Below are 18,469 nucleotides of genomic sequence, written 5' to 3' on the forward strand. Positions count from 1 at the left end.
TAGGCGGCGGACCCACAGAAAGTTGCTATCAGAAACAATGCCTAACGTGTTTTGGACGTAATCTCGTCTTTGTTTACATTAGCAAGCCTCGCTAACACTCAGAGCTAACCTGTACTGGAGAGCACGTGTTTAAAAAGCAGGAACTCACCTTGTGATAGAGAAAAAGCATTTGAGCTCCATACTATTTCAGAAATAATCCTTGATGTGGTTTAGAACAGGATGGCGTTTTATCACAGTAGAATTTAACTTTATCTCCGGTAGAATTCTGATCAGGCATTAGCTCCGCCTCCTCTTTTTCTTTTCTTTCAAGCTAAGGACCCAAAATCTACGTTTCTCTAACAGGGCTGCAAAAGAGGGGTTTGAGCAGTATGAGGCATGGCTACAATGGGGGATCTGTTTGGTATTTTAAGCAAAAAACACACAGGTCCCCTTTAATGTTTACTCAGGGACATGCTGCACATTTTAAAATCCTTCTTTCATGGTTTACATCTGTTTATATTACACATCGACTGGATCAAATGTTGGAGTTATTCATCAGATATACGAGGAGAAAGTGGTAATATCTCACAGGAAGTTCTGTATTTTACAAAAACTGCATAGCTAAATTGATTATATGTCAACAATTATATAATCCTCGGTCTTCAGCTCCTTGATTGGGAATATTTTCTGATTTGTGTTCACTACTTTACGACAGAAAATGGAATATATTTGAGTTGTGGACAAAATCAAGACATTTTAGGACGTCATTTTGCACTTTCGGAAGCTGAAACTTGAAGGGAATTTAAGGTTTCAAAGGTTAAAAGAAGAAGTGCAGCCTTTTAGATAGTTTTTCTGACAAAAATGTACACTGATTGAGAGCGACTTTTACTTCAGGTTTAGTATTTTAGCTTGCTGTGAGGCTGCAGACAGTGTTTGTCCTTCAGCAGGCAGGGGTTTGTTTGTTTCTGTCACAATATGTCTGACTCCATCACTGTCACTGCGTCCTTCCATTTATTTATTATTTTTCTTGTTCTACTTCTTATTTAACATTTACTATTTATTCACAGCTGTGAGCACAAAACAACAACAACTTATGGCCCATTTAAACTGAAACACAGTGGAGCTGACTCATGGTTTAATGGGTCACTGCAGCATCAACATCGCGTGTGTGTGTGTGTGTGTGTGTGTGTGTGTGTGTGTGTGTGTGTGTGTGTGTGTGTGTGTGTGTGTGTGTGTGTGTGTGTGTGTGTGTGTGTTGTGTGTGTGTCTGTGTGTGTGTGTGTGTGTGTGTGGTGTGTGTGTGTGTGTGTGTGTACTGTTTACATTGACTTTGACATTAATTCAGGTCGGATGAAACTGTGCTTCATTACATTTGGACTTCCTACTTAAATCAAAGACACAAGCAGCGCTGATGATATTAAATTGTTCACTCTTCAGGTCTCTTATTTCCGTGGCCCTTTAGGTCAGAACACTCTTATTCCATTTTAATTCCTCTTCCTGTGTTTATGTATATCACACAAACCCATTTATTTTACAAAATATTCTAGTGTTTTTCTACATTTTTCTGTGTTTTTCAGAACATCTCTTGCCACCCGTCAAATTAACCATTATATAAAAAGCATTCAAAGTGTCATGAAGGCATGAGAAAAGATGGATAAATCCTCCATTTTGATTGACATTCCTCTCAGTGAGAAACCAACATCTCCCTAATCACCAGCTCCCAGCCTCTTTCTTTTTGAAAGTGTAATATCTCCTGCACGTCATGTTTCTAATTAACTCTCAGATATCTGTGTGCCGTCTCCCCGTTTCCACGTTAACCGCATAAATTACTGCAGAAATATCTGAAACAGCCAATCAGAGATGGAGGTCAATCAGAGCGGCCGCCTGTTTAATCTCACTGAGAAGCAGGCTTCAGATTTAATTAAAATATGGAGTAGGTCTATGGATTCTTGACATTTACTTAACGGTATAAAGAGATAAGTTATTCAACATGAATGTGATCTGTAGGACTGTTTATCAACCATATGACATCATTAGATATATGATCCATGTGGAGGATCAAAATCCATATAGATTTAACACAAAAAGTAGGGAAATTTGGGTTTGGTAGATTATTTATTTGTTGTAACAATGCTTTTTGGTAATACATTTTATATAAGGAGGCATGTGGCGCAGTGGATAGAGCCTTGGTGTTGGGATCAGGGGGTCACAGGTTCAAACCCCACTGCAGTCAGCATGTCGTTGTGTCCCTGGGCAAGACACTTCACCCCAAATTGCTCCTGTGGGGACTGTCCACAGTATTGAGTATGTAAGTCGCTTTGGATAAAAGCGTCTAACAAATGACATGTTATAATACCGTTGGAAAGCCTGTTTTCTTACCTTTCAAATGGTGCTGTGAAACTGAAGCTTTGTCTCTTTTCTCACTTCCTGTTTCGTCCACCAGGTGGCGATGGCGCACGAGGCTCCGCACCCGTTCCCCACGGTGGACGTTCCCGACCACGCGCACTACACCATTGGCTCGGTCATCCTCGCCATCGGCATCACCGGCATGATCGGAAACCTCCTGGTGATCTACGCCTTCAGCAAGTAGGACTGCCAAAAGTGTTATTTTTCTATTTTTTTCTTTAAAGGTCCGCTATTATACTGTTTTTACACCAGGTTACCCTGCGCCGACTTGCTACCCGGCGTGATCTGAACACAAAGACAAACACTGTCAGAACATATGTTTGCTCCGAGAATCTTTAAAGGTCCCCTATTATACTGTTTTTCATCAATATATTATAGGTCTCAGATATATACAAAACATGTGTCTTAAATTTTGTTTTAGTCAAGTATATTTTAGCATAATCTTGACTAAAACAAACAGATGCCATTCAAGTTCACTTGAATATCCATGCCATTCCTCAATCACATGCACATAGCACACTGCTTACTGCATGGCTATTGAGACCACACCCCCTACAGCAGGGATGGGCAACTTGGATGGTGGTGGGGGCCACATCATTTATGTACTGGCCACCAGGGGGCCGCAGATTTACTTGGAACACACACACACATATTAGTAGTAGTGGCGGCTCAAGTTGCTTACTTTCATTACAGCAACGGTCTGCAAACATACTCAACATCTGAATTCAGTGAAAAGATATTCTTTCTCCCACTTTTCTTGGAAAACACGATTTTCCTCAGATACCTTTCTCTTGCTCATGCTGACATCCACAGAGGGCTTTGCTCATATGTTACCAGCTCTATCGAAATCAATCGGAAGTCGCAACAGCTCATTTCAAAATAAAATGATACAATTCGATTACATTACCCTCAATTCCCAGTTAGTTCCCATAAATTCCCATTATTCCCATGGAAAGTTTCCAATATGGAATATTTCCAAAATTCCCCAGCTTAATTTCCGATGGAAATTTACCGGAAACTTACCGGAAATTTACCGGAAATGTTCCGCCCCTTTGCAACCCTACTCATGAGACATTGCCACTGTATGTACTAGGCCTCAAGAGCCTTTCTTGTGCTGGCAGACACATAGAAACATATTGGCGGGGCGCATTTCGCTTGCGCACACACAAAAAAAATTCCACGCGCTAAGCGCTCACATTTAGCTGGGCGTGCCTTAGCACCGCTGCTATGACTCCATCCTAGGGGAAACACTGACAGTAGAGTCCTTTGTTCTTCTTCTGTAATGATTAATATGATATACTGTTTAAACAGGGCTCATTCATTTCTCTTTACCACTTATGGAAGCAAACCCATCCCCATAACACTATTCTGTTACCCTCTGTTACAGTGAAAACATCACATACAAATGTTACATCTGACCTTTTAAAAGTGAGCATGAGATATGTAACCAAGGCTATCTTTTGCGGTTCAGCGGTAATACTTAAGAGTAGGGGTGTGAATCACCAGGCTCCCCACGACAGATACTATTGCGATACTTAAGATACGATAGTATTGCGATTCTACGATATACTAAGTATTGCGAAACGATATATTGCGATCACATGGGTCATATCCATGTCCGTCTTCCCTTCCTGGTTAAAAAATGTATTTGCAATATGAATAGTTTATGTAAATAACCCAATTTGTGTTCTTTGAACCTAAAAAATGAGATGGCAATTGCTTTTGTTACTTTCATTGCAATTGTTTACATGTCTTAACGTAACTTCCTGTTTTATATAGACTTTGCGCTATTAGCAGAAAGTTACTGTTCCCAAAGCAAAAACTTGACGGAGAAAAAAAACGGAGGTGAAGTACATTTCACAGTTTCCTTTTCTCTTTTAGAATCAACAAAAGCTGTGCACTCCTTTTGTGAATTTGCCCAAAAGGTGGCCAAAAAAAAGGATCTTTATTTCTTGTAGGCGTTGTAAGTAAGGGCAACAGGTGTCGTGTGTTTGAGGTGTAAACTGTCCAGAGCTTTGTGTGACTCACCTGTGTGATGAACAGGTGTGATGGAGGCCCAATCCCAAACCACTCCCTCGACCCTACCCCTCCGTGGCGGAGTGAACTCCGTCTGTAGCCACACTCGCAGCTCAACGAGGCTCCCTCCTGTCAGATGGAGGGAGTAAATACAGCGGCAAGCTTTGGGACAAACTCCCCTCTCTCCGGCAGAAACAGGAAATGCCGTAACTGTATGTATCAACGGTTTCAAATCAGCATCTCTTAGACAAAAAATGTAAATTAAGAACTCAAATAAAACTCCAAACATCTTTCATTGTGTTACTTTTTCTGTAAAGCTCTTTTAGTTTTAAACCTGATGTTTATAAGCTTCTTAGTTTTTGCAACAGTCTGTAAATATACACAACTTTATAATAAAGTGCACACATTTACCTTTTTCTAGACTAAACACAGGTATGATCCTAAGTTAAAAACATATGAGGTTATCATGAGGTTGTTAACATCTCAATTTATCAGTGGATGTTTGCTGGAACTACTTGTAAACAGCGTGTTTCCTGACGGACACACACAGCGTGACTCCGGTCAGGTAGAGACCGGTCTCAAGTCAGCACCGATGCAGACTCGCTGTTTGAGGGCTTGATAGCCCACTCCCCCTCCACACCGCTCCACACTCGTTGGTTTGGAACAGCACTTAATGTGGCGGACCCTCCGTGCGAACGCGCAAACGGAAGGGTAGTGTGTAGGGGTAGGGTGTAGGGCGTGGTTTGGGATTGGGCCGGAGTCACAGTTCTTCGACCTTCGACCTGCAGCTTTTATCGACCACACACTGTTTTATCTTCGTATTGATCGCTCTTTACTTTCAGATGTGGCGAGTGTTTATCGATTTTAGAGCTGGAGCAACACAAGTGATTTCTCCATTCAGGCTCCTCTTCATGACAAACAGCAACATCCTGTTTAGTCACAAAAGGAGTGGGCTCTTATTCTGTAAAGCTCTGCAGCCATAACAATAGAAATCATAAAAAACGTTATTTATAAAACACTTTGTATTGCCACGTTCCATCGTGCTTCAAAACATTGATCTACTGTAGGATGAAAGCAGTTAGACTTCACTGAAATAATATATTTTTTGTTTATATACAGCAAGCTTAATTTGTGTGTGTGTGTGTGTGTGTGTGTGTGTGTGTGTGTGTGTGTGTGTGTGTGTGTGTGTGTGTGTGTGTGTGTGTGTGTGTGTGTGTGTTTCAGGAGTCGCAGTCTGAGGACCCCGGCCAACATGTTCATCATTAACTTGGCGATCACCGACCTGCTGATGTGCGTCACTCAGGCGCCCATCTTCTTCACCACCAGCATGCACAAGAGGTGGATCTTCGGAGAGAAATGTGCGCACACACACACACACACACACACACACACACACACACACACACACACACACACACACACACACACACACACTCGGATTCTCTCTGGTGTGATTCAGTGTAAACAGAGGATCCAGAGAGAGACGCTCTGAGGTCAGTTTAATATGAAGAACCTGTTAATTTAATTAAAGTGAGAAATTGGCTCCTCAAAATATTGAATTTCGAAATTAAATTATCCCCTGACCTGTGTGCTTTAAAGGGTCAGTTCACACGTTTCATAAAAAAAAGTTGTGCTGAAAAACATATAAAAACGGAAAAAAATGAAAACTCACTTTCTCCTTTTAACCAGTTCCACTCCTTCTGTTCCTTACCTTTCACAATAAAAGCCCTATAAGGTTACCGGAAGCGGAAGAGATTATAGCGTTTTGTTCTACAACATAAAACACGTCAGTAAATACCCACGGCCAACATTAGCCGCCTATAGCTTAGCGTTGGTGACGTGAAGTCCTGACCTGTGAACGTGCTGAAGATCCTTTAAAGCCCAATGTTAGAAAATAATGAAGTGTGTTTAACACGTGTTGCAACTTCCTCAAACTTGCCGGTATAAATAGATCTGATTTTGAAAGATCAACAAATAGATTTGGTTTAGTTTCCTTTTGTCCAGGACGCTGGGCTTTAAAGGCCCTGACACACCAAACTGGCACCAAAGAACACGTCCCGACAGAACACGACTGTTGTGTCGCCTCACGTCTCCTGCATCTTGGCCATGTGTCGCACTGGAACACACCGCAAAGACTTCAACCGACGGCCAAGTAGCACGTACGAACTGCGCATGCGTGAGTGGCAATAACTCTCCTTACCAGCAGGCGGCGGTAGTGTGTATTCGTCATTCAAAAGAGTACTTCCTGGCATTCGGAAAACGAAGAAGAGTGGAACAGGCTAGCAAGTGTGCAGGTGTGCGTCATATGAGAGGCCCCGCCTTACATCTTCCGCCACAGATTTGGGGAAATTGGTCCGTGCGCAAAGCATTGTGGGGATTTTAAGGACGCGAAGTCTACCCATGTGCAGCCTCGAAATTTCCCCCAAACCAAGGACGCGGCCTCGGTGGAATTCCAAGTATGCTGGAGATTGGAACAGTCCTTCGGCGGCACTCGATGACGTAGCATCCTTGAAATATTGGCTTGGAAGCCAATATCCTCGCGATTGAGAAACGGCCAGACTGCGTGATATATACAAACTTCAGCTCTCTGAAGCAGAAATAAACTATTTAAGCATTGTGGCTGGCAACCGTAAAGTACTGCTGCTACCACATTCCATGCATCAGTAATTATAATCCAAGATTATATTCATATACAACATCATAACACTGGCAGGCAAATGATGTATCATGTACATCTGTATCTTCTGACTTTTATTGTAGTATAGCTAATCGTATCCTCATTCTAATGTTGTGTTATTTAATGGCTGTAGTATGAAGGTACGAAATAAAGTTGTGTATTTTGCAGTAGCGGTAAAAAGTGGTTTATTATCAAATGTAGAACTGTACAATGTAAACAATGGACTACAATACAATAAGATACAAATAGTAAGTAGCCTTATACAATAAAAAAAAGAAATGGCCACATCGTACAGAGTCCTGTCAAATTACGTGGCAACTGAGTTGGGCTTCGGTTTCTTCATTCCTGATCGCCATGATGTAAAATAAATTATTGCGTCCAGGTGAGATGAAAATGAAAAATAATAGCCGTCTGTGTGTGCCTTCTTCACTTCCGTTTCGCTTCTCATGCACTGATTCGCTAAGCTGAACAGCCAATCAGAGTGATTTCTTTTGCCGACAGCTCTCCGATTCGACATGTTGAATCGGGGGCGGAAGCTGTCGGCATGGCCGAAAAGACACGACGGGGCGGGACACACCAATCTGAGTAGGACGCTCATCGACGGCCAGACATCTATCGACGGTCGAAATCGGCTTGGTGTGTCCGGGCCTTAAGAAACAGATCTAAGAAGTCCTGACGGATGATGATGATGATGATGATGATGATGATGATGATGATGATGATGATGATGATGATGATGATGATGATGATGATGATCTTCATGTGTGTGTCTCCATGTGTGTGTCTTTATCTGTGTGTCTCCATGTGTGTGTCTCCATGTGTGTGTCTTTATCTGTGTGTGTCTCCATGTGTGTGTCTCCATGTGTGTGTCTCCATGTGTGTGTCTTTATCTGTGTGTCTCCATGTGTGTGTCTCCATGTGTGTGTCTTTATCTGTGTGTGTCTCCATGTGTGTGTCTCCATGTGTGTGTCTCCATGTGTGTGTCTCCATGTGTGTGTCTCCATGTGTGTGTCTTTATCTGTGTGTCTCCATGTGTGTGTCTCCATGTGTGTGTCTTTATCTGTGTGTCTCCATGTGTGTGTCTCCATGTGTGTGTCCTCAGGCTGCGAGGTGTATGCGTTCTGTGGCGCTCTCTTCGGGATCTGCTCCATGATCACGCTGACAGTGATCGCCATTGACCGATACTTCGTCATCACGCGACCTCTGACCTCCATTGGGGTGCTGTCACGAAGACGAGCGTTCTTCGTCCTCCTGGGCGCCTGGACCTACTCGCTGGCCTGGAGCCTGCCGCCATTCTTCGGCTGGAGTGAGGACACACACACACACACACACACACACACACACACATTCTGTTTTAATATTGTAGTCATTTTCTGTCTTGTTGTGTCACTTTTAAGTCATTTTTTGTAATTTTGTACAATTTGTTTGTAATTTTGTGTCATTGCAGACTTTTTGTGTTTCCTTGTATTCATTTTTAGTTTTTTTGTAGTAATTTTGTGTCTCTTTGTCTCAATAGCCGCTTTCACACCAAGTACTTTGCCGTACTTAGTTCCCAGTACTTAGTCCCGCCGAACTCTTTAGTCCCAGTCTTCAGCCCAGCAGCTTCTACTGAAGCCTTCCCAGTAAATCGCCAGAACGCCGACACCTCCTCATCACTCCACCGCTGTTTTTTTTTGTGTTGCCATAAGTTATTCTCTCTCCGTTGGTGCGCGGGGCTAATGCTAATAATGCTAATGCCAGCAAATACAATGGCGGCTTCACAAAACCTTTCAGAGTGGTTTGCAATCCGCCCAGCCAATCAGAAATTGGAACCTTTTTCTCCCCAGGAACCTGGGGGTGAAAAGGTTCTCATGAACTAGGTTCTAGTTCCAGATCTTTTTGTGAACGCAAAATCCCAAGAACTATCGGAACTATCCCTGGGAAAAGTACTCCGGTGTGAAAGCGCCTAATGTTGTATCTCTTTGTGTTTCTTTTTAATCATGTTGTGTCTTATTAATAATTTGTCTCTCTGTGTTTTGTATTAATTGTATGTTTTTGGTAGTCATTTTTTGTCTCTATAACTAATTTTGTGTCTTTGTGTCATTTACTAGTAATTTTTCATATCTCTGCGTGTCTTTGTAGTCATTTTGTGTTTGTTTTTTTGTCGCTGATTTTCTGTGTGTGTCTCTTTGGAGTCATGTTGTGTCTTTTTGTGTCATCTTGTAGGAATTTAGTTTTTTTCTTTTACGGCATTTTTGTTTTTTGTAGTCCTTTTGTTTCTCTTTGTGTCCCTTTGGACTCACTTTGTGTCTCTATTAACTCACTTTGTAGTCTTTCTGTTGTCTTTTCCTGGTTGGTCCATGTCTCTTTGAGTAATATTGTGCAGGTGAAGACCTCTGACCTTTTATTAAACCATCCATGTTGAAGATTTAATCGGCTGCACATAAATCTGCTCTGTTCTGCCTCAAAGATTTCTCTATCTCATCAAACTTATTGTTCACTTTGCCTCCAAATCCCATTTATTATCCGTTCAGTTCAAGTTCACACACACACACACACACATACACACACACACACACACACACACACACACACACACACACACACACACACACACACACACACACACACCTGGTTCTCATTTTCCTCATCAGACTGTCTCTGTGGAAATTATAGTGTAAGGAAACAGGAAATCTCCCATAAGTCTCCCTCTGTGTGAGAAAATACTTTCCAGGTGTAAAAATGTGTCTGTTGTCTGAACTGAGAGATGATTTACTCATACATTTACTACTTTGAATATCAGATAATATCAGATTGTCTCTCTTGTGACTGTTTTGACTTAAATGAGAATTGTCTTCCATTCCCTGCGAAAACACAACTCAGAGAATAGCCTTTTTTTTATCGTAAACGTAAAAGTTTTTCCCAACTTTACCACTCCTTAAATCTAGGAGAATACACAATTTGTTTCACACAACTGTAATCTCCCAACATTTTTCAGTGTTTTTCACAAAAATAGTGACATTTGTTTCTTGTAAATGTGTAAGTACACCACATCCTTGTAGGAGTTTGTTCACAGAATTGTACCCCACCCTCCCTCAGCGCCATATACATACAGAATATTAAATATATGTTATATAATATTTTAATTTTTGCAAAATTACTCTTGAATCTAAGAAAACACCCAATTTTATTCCAAGAAATGTGACTACATTTACAACTTATGGCTTTGTTTAAGGAATATCCCAATTACTTCTTTAAAATTGAGACTTTCATCTTGGAAAACTGAAAAAACTTCTCCATTGAATTACAGTATTGAAGAAGCACAAGGTGGTACAACGTTACAATAAGATATAATCAAACAACCATGATGTAATGTAGCCTCAGATAAAGCAGCTGAACGTTTATTTCTCTCTATGTGTTGTTGGCGTTTAGGTGCGTACGTCCCTGAGGGTCTGCTGACGTCCTGCAGCTGGGACTACATGACCTTCACCCCGTCGGTGCGAGCGTACACCATGCTGCTCTTCATCTTCGTCTTCTTCCTACCACTCTTCATCATCATCTACTGTTACTTCTTCATCTTCCGCGCCATTCGCAGCACCACCCAGTGAGTCGGAGTGTTTGATTCACATTGACATTTGTTTCTGTCTGTGTTTAAGGCTTAAAGTAACTGGATGTCCGTGTGTGTGTGTGTGTGTGTGTGTGTGTGTGTGTGTGTGTGTGTGTGTGTGTGTGTGTGTGTGTGTGTGTGTGTGTGGTGTGTGTGTGGTGTGTGTGTGTGTGTGTGTGTGTGTGTGTGTGTGTGTGTGTGTGTGTGTGTGTGTGTGTGTGTCAGGGCTGTGGGGATGTCTGGCAGCATCCACAGTCACGGCAGCACTCGGGACTCGACGAAGAAGTTCCAGCGTGTGCAGAGCGAGTGGAAGTTGGCGAAGATCGCTCTGATCGTCATCCTGCTGTACGTCGTGTCCTGGTCCCCCTACTCCGCCGTCGCTCTCACCGCCTTCTCAGGGTACACACACACACACACACACACACACACAAACACCTCATGCAGGAGCCACAATTCATTCTTAAAGGTAGGGTAGGTAAGAATGGAGAAACCAGCTCGAGTGCGCTAGAATTTGAAAGTACGCAGCCGAAAAGAATCTGCCCCTTCCTTCAGACTTCCTTACAGAGCCCCTCCTCCAACACACACGAACGCGCACATGACCAATGAGGGCACGAGATAAGTTTGTGCACAGATGGAAGGCTGACAGGCAGGTAGGCCATCCAGTTATTTTAGCCGGGCCGGCTAAAATTATTGGTCGTGCTTTTTACAGCGCCACGGCTTCCAGAGATGACATTTTTTGTATGTATTTATTGTCAAAGCATTTAATATATTCATTGCTATCGGGATGTTAAGAGCATTTGGAAGTTATCATTATTATTTCCCGCTGCAGGTACGCAGACATGTTGACTCCCTACATGAACTCTGTGCCCGCCGTCATCGCCAAGGCCTCCGCCATCCACAACCCCATCATCTACGCCATCACACACCCCAAATACAGGTAACACACACACACACACACACACACACACACACACACACACACACACGGTAAACAATGCCTCCTTACAGGTTGACCTGCCTGCTAACACGCTGCAGCTCATTGATCCGCTCCAACACCTCAGAACAACCGCTGCTCAATTAACCTGAATGTTAACTGGACTGGAGATAAATTAATCACACACACACACACACACACACACACCCGCACACACACATACACTCGGTGAGAGTTTAAAGCTGCAGGATGGAAAGAAAACAGCTTATATAACTGTAGGTCGCATTCATTGAATATTGACTGTAGATGGCTGTTATATTTAAAAGGAAAATCTGAAGGCCATCCCTCAAATTGGCAGATTCAAACATTACAAGGCTGTCAATGTCTTTTATTTATGTCGTAATGAATGCATATTCGTAGCTTGTTGAATTTAATTTTCCTCTTATTATTCACCAATTTCTGCATGTACACAACAAACAGACAACAGGCATATTAGACATATATGCAAACAAAAAGGCAAGAAGAGGTGTGATTTACAAAGCATTAAAAAGACACAGCTAATGAGACCCAAGAACAACAACATACAGCTACATTTTCATAACAATATTCCTACAAAATAGGAAAAGGAAACACTCAAAATGCTATTTAAACAGGTGTGTCCTACTTGTCCTCTGTACTTAAACAGTGTTGAATTTATTTGGAGTCAAAGTTATAGTTATTATGGAGACTTTTTATTATTATATTCATATAAGCAGGGGTGCACATAACTGGTACGCATGCGCGGCAACAATCTGAAATGCATACCGTCACTTGTGTCACAAAGCGCATTTGCGTACCGACGTACTTGTGAAGCTTTTCCAGAAGGCGGTTAGATCACCGGACGACAGAGTCGGTCTCCGTGTGCACAGACAGGGCTGCTGTTAACGTCGGTCTGCTAAAACAACTGATCACAACGTTCACACGCTCTGCGGTCACGAACCTCTGTACTCCACTACCACCCCCCCCCCCCCCGTTGACATTTGCGAAGCTCTGTACTCCAAGATGGACCTTTATTAATCCCCGTGGGGAAATTCAGTAGTTTAACAGCAACCGGGTAAGAATGAAAAACAGGACAGCACAGATTCACACAGATTTGAGATGAATACAATTACAGACAAAAATCAAAGATAAAAATAAAATTAGATACAGGTAAGTAACTTTAAAATAAGAAATGAATTAAAATGAACATATATACATATTTGGATACTGAATGACGCTTTCTTTCTTGGCTTACTCTGTGCACTAGCTATCATTGTCTTCATATCATATCGACCAAATACATGTTTGTCATCTGCACAGAAAACCATTTTTTTCTTCTTGCTCTGTGCAGGATAGCGTTAGCGAAGTACATCCCGGGTCTCGGCACTCTGCTCTGCGTCCATCCTCGAGACCTCCGCTCCGCCAGCAGCAGCTTCGTGTCGACGCGCCGCTCCACCGTCACCAGCCAGACCTCCGACGTCAGCAACCACGCGAGGTCGCAGAGCTACAGCAAGACCCGCCTCTCCTCCGTCTCCGACAGCGAATCGGTGAGCTAGGATCCACAGACGTCATAGCATTATTAGAGCTTCCAACAGAGAGCTGCAGGAATAAGTCCTAAAACCAAGGAATTAGTCAGGATTATCAGCACTTCCTGTTCCCCTTTCCTGAAGGTCTATTAGTTATTGGAAGGTTTTATGGCGCATTTCCACTGCAGGGCCTCGCACGGCTTAGTACGGTATAGTTAGGCCTTGGTACGCCAGGCTCACTTTATGCTGCATTTCCATTACAGTTTAGGAACTGGGGTAGTAACTATAGTAACGCAGTGTAGGCGGAGCCGTGACGTCATCTTCAAAGCGAACCACAAAACCAACATCAGCCGTTAGCTGTTAGCCCTCAGAGCTCACAGCTCCTCATATCTGTTCAGAAACTAGACAAAAGTTAAACAAGTACAAACCACAGACTGCCTGTGTCATGGTGAGTACAGTCGCTGCTTTATTTATGTCTGTAGGCCGTTGTTGTGAGTGTGGACGGTCGGAGCATATACAACGTTAGCTTAGCCGATCTCCATTCAGAAAACACACATTTTAAAAGGTGTTTCCCCTGCCGTGTGTCTGCAGACTTGTCAAAGCATTAACTCATGGTTTTTACTAACCGGTATCAGTATGTTGTTACTTCGGCATCATTTTGAAACGTGTATTACAATTAAATCACGGTCAAATATGTTCATCTTGTTGTAGTTGTAGCCCCCTTGCCAGCGATTCTCTCTCTAGTTTAGCATACTTGGCCCGGAAAGAACCTGAATTTTGGAGAGCCGGAAAAACTGTGAAACGGTACCCGTTAGCCGGAACTACCCCTAGTGGAAACGCAACAAAAAACGGGCCGGGTTTGGCACGGCACGCTTAAACCGTGCTACGCGCTGCAGTGGAAATGCGCCATTAGTGGAAATGCGCCATTAGTGAAGTGAAGTCATGTGACTGTGCTGTAGTTCCTTTATAGCCTAACATTTGCATTTCACTTCAAAAATGCTGAAGTGGTGTTGATATGTGAAAATGATCCTAACGTGTAAGTATCATATAGACTTTTTGCACTACTTTTTATTTTGTATTTTTGTATTTTATTATATATGTTGCCTTGTTGGAGGAGCTCAGGTCAGAAGAATTTCATTGCCATTTCTACACTGTAGCTTTGTGCATATGACTATCAAACCTTTGAATTGAATCATAAAGGTGATGCCACTGGGATTATCTCCTGCAATATTCCAGAATGCTATGAAGAAATCCCATTGGCTTTTAGTGGAGGGAACCAGGGAGATGCTAAATGTATGGGTCAGAGTACAAAAACATGTCATCAATGTGGTGGACCCTCCACGTGAACACTCACATTTAGTGGAAGTATATCGGGAGATTAGGGATTGGGCGTGTTTAATTGTTTTTTCCTCCGCAGGGTCTGACAGATATCGAGGCTGATGGGTCCAGCATGGGGTCGCGACCCGCCAGCCGCCAGGTCTCCTGTGACATCAGCAGAGACACCGCTGAGCTCCCAGAGTTCAAACCCTCCGCCAGCTTCAAGTCCAAGATCAAGAGCCACGACTCGGGGATATTCGAAAAGGTGATGCTTCTTTTAGTTACTTTAAATGTGGTTGTTGATTAGTTGCATCAAAGGAAGGCTTTTATTGTGAAACAGACACAATGTTTTACTTGTAATCTAACTGTGAAGAACCAAGACTGTTTTTTAACTGTAATGCAATAACATTTTTATTGTGTGCAGCAAGAAGACTTTTACTATGAAGCATATTTTTTTCTTGATATTGCCAGGTTTTGAGGCAGCAGATATAACAAATTGCCTGTAATGCTAATTTGTTGCCGGCCAGAAAAATGTAGGTGTGCTCCAAAACCGTTGAATGTTTTTGAATTAATTAAATCTACAAAATGTGAATTTGAAGAAAATGTTAAGCTCTGTGATTGGATGTCTGTTGGTGAAATGCACCATGGGAGACGTAGTTTGCTTGTTTTTATGTCCCCAGTTTAAAGCAATGTAAACAAATATAATAAGATTCAAAGGACTGCAATTTTATTATGTGCATATTCTATTCTAGATTAATAGTTTGGTTATAAAATGTCAGGAAAATGTCTTGTTTTGTCACTCCAAAACCAAATGATGTTAATTTAAATATGATATCAACTGAGAAAAGCAGCACATCTCCATATTAGAGAGGCTTAAAAGAACATTTACCTACATGATTGTTTAGTGGTTTGGTCCATAAAATGCTTAAAAAGAGTGAAAAATATCCATCCCATGTCTTTAAATATCTTGTTTTATCACTCTAAACCCCAAAGGTAAAACTGAGAAAGCAGAAATCTCCTTATTTGAGGGTCTGAAAACAGCATTTTCTGGCATTTTTTGCATGAACAAATACTGGTTTGTCAGTGTTTAAAATATTTAGCAATCATTTTTCTCCCAATTGCAACTCTCGTGATATTTGACAGGGGCAGAACTAAACATTTGAACTTGTCTAAACAGATAGAATTTGCACATTGAAGCTTTAGTGCTGGTCGACCTTCAGACAGATTACACAACAGGACGTTTAAAGACTTGTTCCAGAAATCTCTTCATGTAGATTAATACTGTTTCACTCAGTGTCACCTGAGGGGGTTTCTGGGTCGTTTCAGGGGTCAGTTTGTGTCTGAAAGCAGAAGATCTTCTTTCATAACACCAGCGTTCATGTTAATTTGCCGCTCTGTGATTTTTATGCTTTTTAATCAGCTTGATGTGCTTTTTCATCTCTGACCAGAAAATCCCTCTGATCTTAATCATTGACGTTTTTTCAAATTCTGGGTGATTCATTAGAGTTTGATGCATTGTCCTGATTTGATCGAAATGTAATTAAGGAATATTAAAGTCTTAGTGTGACAAAAAGGAGGCAGGTCGCAGGTTAATAATAATAATAATAATAATGATAATAATCTGTTGTCTTTTCTTACAGGCGTCCTGTGATCCTGATATTTCCACGGCAGGAGTCAGTGAACGCAGCAGTGTCCCAAATGTGAGTCTGATTAATTAATCAGGACAGACACAAGTGATTATCAAATATGTAAAAAATATATATTTAATACATAAGAACATATTTTTCTCAATATATAAAACAATTCTGAAATTAATTAATTAATAAATGTAAAAAAATAATATTTAGAATATTTCTAAAAATGTTTATTTAAAGGTGGGGTAGGTAAGTTTGAGAAACCGGCTCGAGGTCGCTAGAATTTGAAAATACACAACCGGAGAAAATCTGCCACTTCCTTATAGAGCCCCTCCTCCAACACACACGAACGCGCACATGACCAATGAGGGCACGAGATAAGTTTGTGCACAGATGGAAGGCTGACAGGCAGGAAGGCCATCCAGTTATTTTAGCCGGGCCGGCTAAAATGATTGGTCGTACTTTTCACAGTACTACGGCTTCCACAGATGACATTTTTTTATGGATTTTTTTGTCAAAGCACTTAAGATATTCATTGCTATCGGGATGTTAAGAGCATTCCATGGAATATAACAAAAAGTGTATCTCGAGCCGGTTTCTCAAACTTACCTACCCCACCTTTAATTATTCTATTATTTATTTATTTAAAACTAATGCCAATAAGGTCAGGTGAACAGTTTTGCAGATGGACGTAGTGTCCGTGACGGCACCCATAGGTTTCTGCAGAGTTGCTGAGAAGCCCTTAGTAGGCGGAGTCGGCCGCTGCCGTCTTGACAGTGAAGTCAGAGGGTGTTTCTCAATGTAGTAAAGCTGCTCCAGAGCCACTATTTCAAGCATATTACGTCATCGAGTCCCGCCAAAGGACTGTTCCAATGTCCAGCATACTTGGAATTCTACCGAGCCCGGCGTACTTCGTAGGGAGAGATTTAGAGGCTGCACATGTGTAGACTCCGCGGTCTTAAAATCCCCACAATGCTTTGCGCACGGACCAATTTCCCCAGATCTGTGGCGGAAAATGTAAGGCGGGGCCTCTCATATGACGCACACTTGCTCGCCTGTTCCACTCTTCGTTTTCCGAATGCCAGGAAGTATTCTTGCCTCGCTTCTGAAGCAAGTGACTCGGAAGACATGTGCTACCAAGCAAGCGTACTCGACATTGAGAAACACCCAGAGTCTAACTCCCGTCTGCTCCAGCCTGATCCAAATAAGGGCAAAGAGGCGGCATAAGATAACTCCGATATTTAAATGAAGAATACTCCACCAGGCACCAACACAACAAACACGTCCGAGTTCAAGTTGTGTTCCCCGGATCAGCCCCTGTAGCATCCTGGAGCTAACAGAGCTAACGGAGCTAGCAGAGGGACAGAAAGCTAGAAGCAGCAGTCACCGCAGGGACCTGTCCATCAAAGTGACCACGCCCTAATTTATGCAAAAACGTTAAGACCTAATATAACTAAAAGGGGTGCGTTATAAAAAATTCACTCCCCAATCCATTGTCATGAAGGTGGAATCTAACTATATCCAGAATAATTTGTACTGCATCCAGGGGTAGAAACATGTTTATTTCTGCTGTAAAGTTGGGCATTTTAACATGGGGGTCTATGGACATTGCTCCATTGCAGCCATCCCCTACCGGCCACTAGATGAACTGCAGTTTGTGGCACTTCCTTATGGGCTTCCCGGCTCTGCCCCAGAGTTTGCCGCTTGTGTAAAACACAACATGGTTTTTCATTAAAAGTTTAACACAAGACTGTATTTTTTTCTATAATAGACGGAAGAGGCGGAGGTACACGTGAGGAGAGGCACGCTTGGTCGAATCCCAAGTATCGTCATCACCTCGGAGTCCAGCCCCTTCCTTCCCATTGGACGAAACGGCTCCTACAATGGCCGATCAAAGACAGCCAATCACAGCAACACAGGGGAGGGGCCTGGGTAGAGCTCACGTCCAATCAGATGTTTAGAAATGTAGGCGAAATTCAATTGAAGCGCAGAAAGAAAATAATTGAAAGTGAAGACGGTTTCTCATTATTTTGAGTAGGTTTCTTAAAATAAATGTTACACTTAAATAAGTCATTATTTAAAAGATATTAAGTTATTCATTTGTCATTTTTACTATATAATAACTTATTTTTCCATCACAACACTAAGTTTTCATCTTATTTTTCCTTAACTGCCGCCAATGAACTTACATACTTTCCAAACCAAAGCTAGTTCTTACCGATGAAATGACAACAGACAGTTTGAGTGCTTTCACTTCAAGCAAAACCTTGGCTTTAACCTGTTTTTAAGTCATAAACACAGGTAAGAAAACACTTTTAGATCAGACTTAAACAATGGACCAGTACAAAATGCAGTAAATTATTGTAAGAGAAATCA

At 41.9% G+C, this 18,469-nt stretch overlaps 1 protein-coding gene across 1 annotated transcript; it reads left to right on the forward strand.

Annotated features, from left to right (window-relative positions):
- The first annotated feature begins 2,422 nt into the window (after nt 1–2,422).
- LOC117487215 (melanopsin-A-like) lies at nt 2,423–18,029 on the forward strand. The gene is made up of 10 exons (XM_034135886.1): nt 2,423–2,565; nt 5,626–5,759; nt 8,181–8,384; nt 10,490–10,661; nt 10,890–11,063; nt 11,494–11,601; nt 12,968–13,163; nt 14,560–14,724; nt 16,100–16,159; nt 17,865–18,029. The coding sequence occupies exons 1-10, from the start codon at nt 2,429–2,431 to the stop codon at nt 18,027–18,029; spliced, it is 1,515 nt and encodes a 504-aa protein (XP_033991777.1). The 5' UTR covers nt 2,423–2,428.
- The last annotated feature ends 440 nt before the right edge of the window (nt 18,030–18,469 follow it).

Source organism: Trematomus bernacchii, unplaced genomic scaffold, assembly GCF_902827165.1.
Source record: "Trematomus bernacchii unplaced genomic scaffold, fTreBer1.1, whole genome shotgun sequence".
Taxonomy (NCBI): Eukaryota; Metazoa; Chordata; class Actinopteri; order Perciformes; family Nototheniidae; genus Trematomus; species Trematomus bernacchii.